General features: G+C 38.2%; 1 protein-coding gene across 9 annotated transcripts in view; it reads right to left on the minus strand.

The window, feature by feature from the left end:
• LOC310738056 (uncharacterized protein) overlaps nt 1-11,414 on the minus strand; it is a 491,148-nt gene that overhangs the window by 389,776 nt on the left and 89,958 nt on the right. For all 9 annotated transcript variants that reach the window (XM_083562932.1, XM_083562939.1, XM_083562938.1 and 6 more), the window contains one exon: nt 10,076-10,249. In XM_083562932.1, coding sequence (XP_083419058.1) covers nt 10,076-10,249 — 174 coding nt within the window. The remainder of the gene's footprint in view (nt 1-10,075; nt 10,250-11,414) is intronic.

Here is an 11,414-nt window from a genome sequence, read left to right on the forward strand (position 1 = left end):
ATACTGTATACTGATTTTCACATTTAGATACGATACAACATTTAAACTACACACAAGCACACATTTTAATTACTAAATTATTTATTATTGTGTCTTAAAGGTTTAGTTGCATATTTCACATACCAACATAGATTTTATTTCAAATATGACATCACCAGATTTAATCTTCCTTTGTGACAATTTCTTTATCACAACTTTATCACAGTTCTACATTTAGTATATACAATAGTTCTATTTTATACCTACAAACATAAAACTTTACAAGATCTCAAAGTGATTCTTACACACATCATCACCAACAGAGTCCATGTGACATTTACATACATGACTTTCTGTCACATATTCAAGCCATTTTTTAACCCCTTCATTTCTAGCATTTTAGGTCACTGTTCTAGAAATATTTTTGATTTAACTTTGATTATTTACAACAATATGTTCTGATTTGTTACAAACAACAATGAATGTAAATACATGGTCTCATAATGTCATTGCTGTCAACTGCTCTTTCAAATCCTGTAGGAAAATAAACAGTCTTCATGAAGGTTAATGATATTTTGACAGTAGATCCTCGAACCAGCTTCTGCACTGTACAGTTTCCACATTTTTCTGACTGCATATAGGCGATGTTGGTCATCACTGACACAGAGAAGGTATAAAACCTTAAAAATACTGCCATCTTTTAATATAACAAAAGAGTTGTTCATTTTCTTTGTCTTTGTATATGTTTGGCTGTGAATGACTTCTCCATTGACAAATCTTCTTTTCTAGTAGCTGCCAGTAGAGGTCACGGTACATCTAGCAATGCATGTAATGTGTTCATATCATTTTCAGACACAGGCCTAATCTTTGCCACTCCAAGTGCAGTCACTCTGTCATATCTAGCACAGTTCCTTATGTGATGTTTACTGGAGGTCATTTCTATGTAGAATGATTTTATTTCAGGTGAGACATCAGGATACAGCAGGATAGCTATGTAACATTTCCTTTTGCCCTGTCTTAGCACTCTACACAGGGGACTTAAAAGATACAGCAGGCCTTAGCTATGCGTGGCAATGCACAAGACCATGCTACCCTTTTGTAAATCTGCTGAAGTACTGCATTACTGATTTTTACTCGCTTAAGCAAGTAGCCATTATAATTCTCAAACATGAAATCAGACTGGGCATAGAGAGGACCTACATTCTCAACACTTTCTCAAATGCAGGAGCACATTGTAGGTCATCTGATCTTCACCATACAAAGACTGAACTGATTTAACATAAAGCTCCAGAGCCTCATGAGCATGGTCAATATCTTCTTGACAAATGTCTGAACCTAGCAAAATGTACATGTAAAACCCAGTGGCAAAGATACTTGTTTGGACATTTCCCCTTCAGGACTGGCAAACTGTAATATTAAAGCCATTTCTGCCATTTGGGAGCTTTCCAAAACCTACGCTCAACAATAGACCGTGGGATTCAGGAAAAAAAGCTTGGAAGCTTGATTGCTAAAAGATTTTCATCTACTCTTGAATTGTTCAAACCAGTATACCATGGTTGACTGTAGCTTTTAGAATTAAACCATGAAGTGGCTATTAGCAGCCAAACCCTCAGCAACACACGATACATGTAATCAGGGACCACACCATTGATCAGGTGAAAATTGGGTCCACAATTAGAGATGCCCCTTTTATGACCAAAATGCTCTGTTCGTTATTTTTGCCAATCTCACCTATTTGCACAGTTGTGTTGTGATCTCTAAGGTCTGGCATCTCCTCCAAACAAGGATACACTCGAACAGTCCCAGTGCCTTTTCTCACTTGAACACCTGGATGAAGACTGTTTGAAATTTTGCAGCAAAGGTCGTGCAACAGCATCACATACAGCACATAATGCATAGACCTTTGTGGTTTTAATTAATTAATCTACTGGATCTTGCCATTAAGGTCTCGTTTGTCCAAGAATTTAGCATTCCTCCACAAAAGGTTTGAGGAAGCTAGTCATTAGTGGTTCAGATGAGCCAAACCACAAGGCATATAGTAGACATTTTTATCTCTTTTCTCAGGGGGTACTTCTTTAACAAATCATAGTAAGGGCCAAATGCTGAATTTTTATGACTGGAACACAGAAAAGAAAGAATCGCTAACTGCTTTCAGATATTTGTACAACTTCCCATCAGAAATATCCGTTATTTCATCCCTGTTTTGGTCATTGTAAATCTTTTTGAATTCATTCTCCAGAAGAGCTTTAAATGGATCCCTCAATGGTATACAAATAAAAGACTGACCAAATTCTACACTTTGTCTCACAGTTTGTGTTGATGAGCAAATCTGGCATTTTAATCCACTGTCCTTAGACACTGAAAAGCCAATGTAAGAGCTGCAAATGCCACAATAATGAGGATATTCTGATTTGTAGACAAAACCAATTTAAACACCTTTTCTAGAATGTACTTGCTACGTGGGACGCTTGCAGCATCCCCACTAAATAACCTTAACAGCTTTAGTAAGTCCTCCATTAAAGCCCCTCTTACATTGTGCTTCATAGGAAAGCAACTATGTTCATCCAACTGGTATCTGTGACATGGTTATTTGAGAAACCTGACGTGGCCCAGTTGATATTCAATAACAAATGGAAAAAGAACAAAATAAGGATCATATTTAAAGTATTTACTAAAAGATTTGTGTTAAGCTTTAATGTTGATCTACTTATTTTTAAACTCGACAACATTGCATTCCGCTATGTCCTGAATTACGCATCACATCTTACGTTCAGTTTATCTACACATTTAGAGACGTACAAAATGTGTGTATGTAACAAAATGTGAACCAAAATGACATACAAATGTCCTTATTTACCTGCACCTCTGATGAAGTCCCCTCTTCTGCACTTTCTGATGGATGAGACACAGGGCTGTAACCCTTAAAAGACTTATAGAAGATATACGAGTTGAACTATCAATAGAAAATATAGCAATAAAAACATGTAGAAATATAGCTAAAATAGAAATATGAAAATGTTTACCTGTATTTTTTTGAATATAGACTCCTCAGTCCTCAGTGAAAGATTGACCTGGATTAGGGGACAAAATGAACTGATAAATGTGAATATGAAGAGAATGTTGTTTAAGAAATAAAGATTCAAGTATTAAAAGATGGTTCTTTTCGACGGAGGGAAACTCACATTAGTGTTTGATGATCGTGACTGTTTGTCGACATCCTCAACAGCAATTTGGTAAATCACAGTGATGAATTTAAGTTTAAATCCAAACCCCATGTGTAATTAAAGAAACTCTTTAGACAAAACTGACAGTCCAGTAGATGCATTAAGAACAGAATTTAGTAAAGATTTAGACTAAGATTTAGTTTGATACTGAATGATGGTGTGTTTTTTTCTAAATATTGATCAGTTGACTTTTAATTGGTCTTTATCTAAATTGTCCTACAGCTTTATTTTGTATTTTCTTGGTAAAATCAATGGTAAAAACTTATTTTTATGATTTTCACACAAGTGTGTTGTGGCATTGTGCTTACAATTGCAGTTGTGTCAAAATCTATTGTTTAGTACATGGTATTATTATTAACCCAAACCAAGACAGACATCTTTTATTATTGTTCTTTACAAACAAAAAAAATAGTACACTTCTGCAAAGCACTTCCTGTGTGAAGTCCAATCAACACATCTGTTTCCGATTTAGCGAGTTAGAGAAATGTAAACAATGTGTGATTCTACTCAAGAAGTTCAGTATGAGTGCTCTACTGGGATTATAGGAACTTGTGTTATGTCTTTCAACCATTTACAATTTGCAGAGTTACTGAACTGTTGTAAAAGTAAGCATGTAGTAAATGTGTATTTATTTTTATTTTTTTTATACATTTATTTTGTTCCAAGTCCGTTTTGACTTGCATCAGCCGCTATATGTTTGTCAAACATGCCATCATCAGTGGACCCCTGACTGAAGGACATCCTTCGGAGTGGCTATTGGCCAGCTTCTGTCAACAGTTCCACACTTTATACACTGGACCTCCTGAGCTGCTTTCAGGAACTCAAGGTCATCTCTCCGGGATTCTCCAGACAAGCCTTCACAAAGCAGCTGAAACATCGCACTAAGATTGAAGGAAGAGTAACTGTAATTGTTTTACCATATTATAAAACTTCTTTCTGTAAACAGACATCACATATTCTATTATATATGTATATCTTCCAGTCTGGACATATCAATGTCGATACACTACAGCGCAGCTTCTTAGAGTTTTCATCTGCTTCATTTGAGGAAAAACAGCTCTGCTGTGGTGCTCCTTTCACCTGCACGCATGTCCAGTCTGTAGGATTTAGTGGTAACTAGCGGTGTGGTTGTAGATTACAACCATCTTCCTCCAAGCTGAAGTAGAAAAAGTGATTGGTTCTATCTAGAGCCAGTAGTTTGTTTTTCCATTGTGGGTTACCGTAGGAACATGGCGGCTTCCGTGAAAGGGGACCATATTTAGATAAAAAAACTGCTCATTCCAAAGTAATTAAAGCACAATTCTTATTTTCAGGAATATGTGTAACCCTAAATGTTACACACTGAACCATTGACTTACCTGTTTATCAATCTAAAGTGAAATTTTCACATACTTCAATTATTGCAGCTTTGCTTTCATTTTTTTTTAGGTGCAATAAATTTTCACTTGTTGAACAGTGTTGTGACAAAACCTCTACCCCTGTACTTCCTGTCTTTCTAGACAGCAGCACGCTTCCACCGCCTTAGAAGGAAGCTGGCAGAAGACAAAAAACTCCTTCTTCAGGAGATCAAGAACTACAATGGTCTTGTACTATACTCTGAAACAAACATTGATGTAGCTGTGGTGGAGCATTCCCTTACTGGAGAGAGCACCATGTCTCAAATATGGTTGTGGGAGGTTCATGGCAGTGGTATGTCAGCTTTCAGACGCTTCACCAGAATGTATTTACAGGTCAGCTATATAGAGTACAATGAACTAAGATTTAATTTGGATAAAAGAAGTATGTGTTTGTAGTTACAAAACAGTGCCATGCTATTATGCAAGATCGTCTCATATAAACATATAACTATTGTTGATTCTTAGCAAACATTTTAATCAAGAAGCAAATGCATGACCAAGTGATGTTGACAATGTGACTGCAAGAGGACAAAAGCATTTTGGTGTTGGAGATGGAACAACACTGCACATGCTTGCAGAGCCTGCCAGTTGTTCTCAAATACAAGATAGCTGAGGAGTGTAAGTTTAATAAAACCCCTGTCCATATTACAATAAAAAAACATATCAGTGTCTATCACAGAACTTGGATGAAGTAGAACAGCTCTGTTTGAGATGGTCATTTGTCTTTAAAGTCTTAGGGCTTTAAAGTGTGTCACATTTGCTTAAGAGATTTATTGTATTGTTGCTGTTACATGAAAGCTGAAATGAACTAAATAATTTTGAACATTAGAATTTGTTTCCTGATGTGTAACAAAAGGTTAGCATAACATCAAGCTTATTATTATCTCCTCCAGTCAACATAGAAAATCCAGCTGGTCAGCATCATCAAAAACCTTTTTATTAATGTAACTCCTTGAATTCTACACAAGGTGTTACTTTACCACACCTGTAGAAGAAAGATGTTAACATAAAATAGCTATTAGACATTGGCTGCAACACAAATCGCTTTCTGCTGCTTTGGGCTTCGCTGCATAAAGTCACCTCAGTGAGACATCAGAGTTGCCTTAAGTGGGTTTATTCCACAGGTAGCTGGCAGTATGACAATGATGCACAAGAAAATGCCAGCCATCCTGGTATACAGATTTAAATCGGTGAATTGTTGCCTCATGAAGCACTCTTAAAATGTAGTTTGTCTTTGATGTTATCTCTTTTGTATTTTGCGATGTAGACAAGGGAAATGAGGGACTTTGCTGTCTCTTAAGAAGATGTCAGAAAGGTTGCAAGTGGTCCTCTAACAGTACAAGACTGCTTTAGGCCCTGAGGCCTCTGCCCTTCCACATGTTGAAGCAGAAGATCAAAGTGGCTCAGTAGTCCAGACACCAGTAAGGATGAAGAAGAAAACACAATTTAGGTAATTAACTTATTCAAATGTATGATTGTTTGTTCTAAAAAAAAATAGACCAGGGTATTGAAAAAAAATAGACCAGTGTGCTTGAATAAGCATTGTGCTTGTGCATGGAGAACATAAGCAGCCCTGAAGAGTTCAGTCAGTTTTAAGCCTTGTGGCACCTGTTTTTAACAGCCAATCAGCTCATAGCAAAGTTAGCTGGTCAAGTCCCTAAACTGTCAGCTGGTTGAGCCTGGTTGAAGTCAGTGTTGACTACACATAGCTTAATTAGTTTGGTGGAATGGCTTGAGCCTGCAGTGAATGTTACTGTTAATTCAAGCCAGGTTTTTTCAAGTGAGCACAGCTTTCCATTAACTGTGTTGATGAAATGCCCCCATTGCTGTTACTCTTCAGAATTTCTTTGTGTATTTGTTGATGCTTTACAAGGTCCCCTGGTGGTCTAGTGGTTAGGATGTGGCGCTTTCACCGCTGCGGCCCGGGTTCGATCCCCGGTCAGGGAACCAACCCCGGCCACTCTTAGTGCCGGTCCCAAGCCTGGATAAATGGGGAGGGTTGCGTAAGGAAGGGCATCCAGCGTAAAAACATGCGGATGATCCGCTGTGGCGACCCCTAATGGGAGAAGCCAAAAGAAAGTAAATTTGTTGATGCTTTACACATACAAGAACTGAACTTCACCTTCTTCTATAAAAACCTCTTGCTGTTTTGTTTTTCTGTATTTCTTCAGATGGATGTGCACAAAGGACTGTGTCGAAGGAAATGAACTTGTATTTTTTGAATGCTCTAAACAGGTATGAGACAGGTATGAGGTGTGAGATATTATGGGAGTGTGAGTGTATTATAAACATTATAACATAAATACTTTCCTCAACCCTATTAAACCCAAGTCCTCTTCACCTCACCTACATCAGTACCTGACTTTACTAAGACCCTTCTGTCTGAATGAGCACAAATCTAAACAAACACAATCCATAATCTAGTGGAACATCTTTCCAGAGAGGGAAGCTTATTATAAGAGCAAATGGAGACTGAATGTGGAATGGGATGTTCAAAAATCACATATAAATCTTATGGCCAGGTGTCCACAAACTTTTAGCAATATAGTGTATAGATTAAGCATATTTATATGTGGAATCTTGTTTAATTTGACATCACACTGCATTATTAATTCATCATTTATGGCATGTCTTTTTACTCAACTTCAAACAATCTGATCTTGCTTAAAATTACATCTGAGATATAGAAAGTTATGTGTATAGTAAGGTGTTTATGCATGTTAATGCATGCAGAGCTTTGTTTTAGTATTTGTACATTTACTGCATGTATTTGAACATTCTTTGGGGAACAAGTTGGTGTGGTGGGGATTGGCTGGACCTGGGAGAGTTTTTCTCTGTGTATGTATTTGAATTGTTTTGTCTATTTTGCTTTATGTACAGTAGTTTCTGTCTATTTGTTAAGGACCCCCTTGAGAACTAGATGGTTCATCTTAAGTGGTTTATCCTTTCAATCAACTTACAGAAATATGAGCAAAATGAATCACCTTTTTGAATGAAAATAAAAGTGCATTACTGTGAGAGACGTGGGGCACGGCCTGAAGTACTTGGGTTGAGGCTGAAACCATAGATCTTAGGACTAAAGGAAATAAATTGGCTAATAAAACAGATTCTGTCATAGAAGGTGTTTCATTTTATTAACTGTTTCCACATAAATAGCTCTGAGCTCTTTCCTGTTTGCAGTGGTGATGGACAGGTTGAAGGACAAGGTCAGACAGGAGTCTCCATGGACTATGTTGTTTGTGGAGGATATTGTGATTTGTGGTTGGAGTAGGGAGTAGGTGGAGAAGAGCCTGGAGAGGTGGAGGTGCATGCTGGAGAAAAGGGGAATGAAAGTCAGTAGGAGTAAGACAGAGTACATGTGTGTGAATGAGAGGGAGGGCAGTGGAGGGGTGCGGTTGCAGGGAGAAGAGGTGGAGAAGGTGGGGAAAATATATATTAGTATTAAGATGGGCCTTATACTAGTTCTCTAAACACACATTCCTATGTTATCTGTTCAATGTCTATACAATCTTTATGATGTGAGCATGTAAGGTACACGGAATGTCTTTGTCTGGACTCACACATCTCTGGTTACTGTGTCTTCTTACCCAATCAGAATCAGTTTTAGCTCAGGGGTTTTACAGAGTCTACTGTGTGTATATATATATATATATAATAAGTATTTTGAACACCCTGCTATTTTGCAAGTTCTCCCACTTAGAAATCATGGAGGGGTCTGAAATTGTCATTGTAGGTGCATGTCCACTGTGAGAGACATAATCTAAAAAAAAAAAAAAAAAAATCACAATATATGATTTTTAAACTATTTATTTGTATGATACAGCTGCAAATAAGTATTTGAACACCTGTCTATCAGCTAGAATTCTGACCCTCAAAGACCTGTTAGTCTGCCTTTAAAATGTCCACCTCCACTACATTTATTATCCTAAATTAGATGCACCTGTTTGAGGTCGTTAGCTGCATAAAGACACCTGTCCACCCCATACAATCAGTAAGAATCCAACTACTAACATGGCCAAGACCAAAGAGCTGTCCAAAGACACTAGAGACAAAATTGTACACCTCCACAAGGCTGGAAAGGGCTATGGGGAAATTGCCAAGCAGCTTGGTGAAAAAAGGTCTACTGTTGGAGCAATCATTAGAAAATGGAGGAAGCTAAACATGACTGTCAATCTCCCTCGTGGGGTCTCAATGATCCTAAGGAAGGTGAGAAATCAGCCCAGAACTACACGGGAGGAGCTGGTCAATGACCTGAAAAGAGCTGGGACCACCGTTTCCAAAGTTACTGTTGTTATACACTAAGACGTCATGGTTTGAAATCATGCATGGCACTGAAGGTTCCCCTGCTTAAACCAGCACATGTCCAGGCATGTCTTAAGTTTGTCAATGACCATTTGGATGATCCAGAGGAGTCATGGGGGAAAGTCATGTGGTCAGATGAGACCAAAATAGAACTTTTGGGTCATAATTCCACTAAACCTGTTTGGAGGAAGAAGAATAATGAGTACCATCCCAAGAACACCATCCCTACTGTGAAGCATGGGGGTGGTAGCATCATGCTTTGGGGGTGTCTTTCTGCACATGGGACAGGGCGACTGCACTGTATTAAGGAGAGGATGACCGGGGCCATGTATTGCGAGATTTTGGGGAACAACCTCCTTCCCTCAGTTAGAGCATTGAAGATGGGTCGAGGCTGGGTCTTCCAACATGACAATGACCCGAAGCACACAGCCAGGATAACCAAGGAGTGGCTCTGTAAGAAGCATATCAAGGTTCTGGCGTCGCCTAGCCAGTCTCCAGACCTAAACCCAATAGAGAATCTTTGGAGGGAGCTCAAACTCCGTGTTTCTCAGCGACAGGCCAGAAACCTGACTGATCTAGAGAAGATCTGTGTGGAGGAGTGGGCCAAAATCCCTCCTGCAGTGTGTGCAAACCTGGTGAAAAACTACAGGAAACGTTTGACCTCTGTAATTGCAAACAAAGGCTACTGTACCAAATATTAACATTGACTTTCTCAGGTGTTCAAATACTTATTTGCAGCTGTATCATACAAATAAATAGTTTAAAAATCATACATTGTGATTTCTGGATTTTTTTTTTTAGATTATGTCTCTCACAGTGGACATGCACCTACAATGACAATGTCAGACCCCTCCATGATTTCTAAGTGGGAGAACCTGCAAAATAGCAGGGTGTTCAAATACTTATTTTCCTCAATGTATATCAACACTTTTGTACATTTATTAGATATTAGAAACTAAAACAATACAAAAGTCAATAAAAAGTCATGATTATAAAAAGATAAAAATTAAATCAACATGAATTTAATCTAACAAACAAAAGTAAAAAAATACAACTATAAAGTTCCTCCTCAGAACATTGATGCTGAACCTAAAAGCTCTGCTTCAGTCTCACTATTAGAGAATGTGTGTTACTGAGGAGCAGGTCATGTGACTCTCAAAGAGATGATCTTACCACAGTATCTCCAGTTTACAGTGAGTATTCTCCAGTACAGCAGAGAGACACTTCACTCCTGAGTCTCCTACTTTATTCTTAGTCAGATTCAGTTTTCTCAGGTGTGAGGGGTTTGATCTCAGAGCTGAAGCGAGAGCAGCACAGCCTTCATCTGATACTTCACAATCACGCAACCTGCAGATACACAATGACACATACTTCACTCTCTCAGTTTCTACACATTACACATCCTGTGTGTTTTGAAATGAGTGTATATATTAAAACATTTTATTTAGTGAGAACTATCTGTTTCTTTTATGCAGTATGTGTGTGTGTGTGTGTGTGTGTGTGCGTGTGTGCGTGTGAAAGTATAAATACTACTCGAGTATTTATATCATTCTGCCCATTGACCTTTATCATTACATCAGCTGATATCTGATGTTGCAGATTAACATGAGGTAACAGTAGGTCTTCTATATTAGACCATAATTAGTTTAATAATGGTTCGATTGCTAAGGAGTAAAGCGTTCCAGAGAGTCACAACCTTGTCTTATGCCCCTGTTAACACTATGGCAGACAAACCACCATTGATTTTTAGCATACTCTCAATGTCTTTATATAACACTTTAACTTCTTCAATAAAACCTGGGCCAAAACCAAGAACATAAAAGGTGTTCCAAAGATATTGGTGCTCAACCCTATAAAAAGCTTTTTCCTGATCAATGGAGATGAGCCCTAAATTAATGCCCAATAGGCCAGCAACCTCTATTACATCTCCAACAAGTAAAATGTTCTCAGAAATAAACCTACCAGGCACAATACGTCTGGTCAGGATGTATGATGTCCCCCATCACTTCCCTTAATCTATTTGCCAGAGTTTTAGAAAAGATTTTTAGATCAGAGCACAACAGGCTCACTGGTCTCCAGTTGTTAATTTCTTGAAGGTCACCTTTCTTGGGTAGTAGAGTAATCACAGCTCTCCTACAGCTCACTGGTAAAAAAACACTCAGCTATGCTCTCAATGAGAACATCCAAGAGATCCTCACCCAACACCTCCCAAAAGGCATCAAGTACTGGAGCTTTTCTACTCTCCATAATCTACAATACCTTCCATAGCTCTTGTGAACACAAAGGCTTCTCTAGTGCCTCCTTTGACTTTTTTGGAAGCTTCGGTAAACCTTGATAAAAACTGGCAGACATTTCCTCATCATCTTTATATTCACTCCCATACAGATCCTTATAGAACCTTACAGCCCTGTATCTTATTTCAGACAGCACTGTAAGCTCCTGCCCGTTCTCTGATCACAATGAGTGAATGTATCTACTCTGGCCATTCTTTCTTTCCAAATTAAAAAATCCC

Source organism: Silurus aristotelis (assembly GCF_946808225.1).
Source record: "Silurus aristotelis genome assembly, chromosome: 15".
Taxonomy (NCBI): Eukaryota; Metazoa; Chordata; class Actinopteri; order Siluriformes; family Siluridae; genus Silurus; species Silurus aristotelis.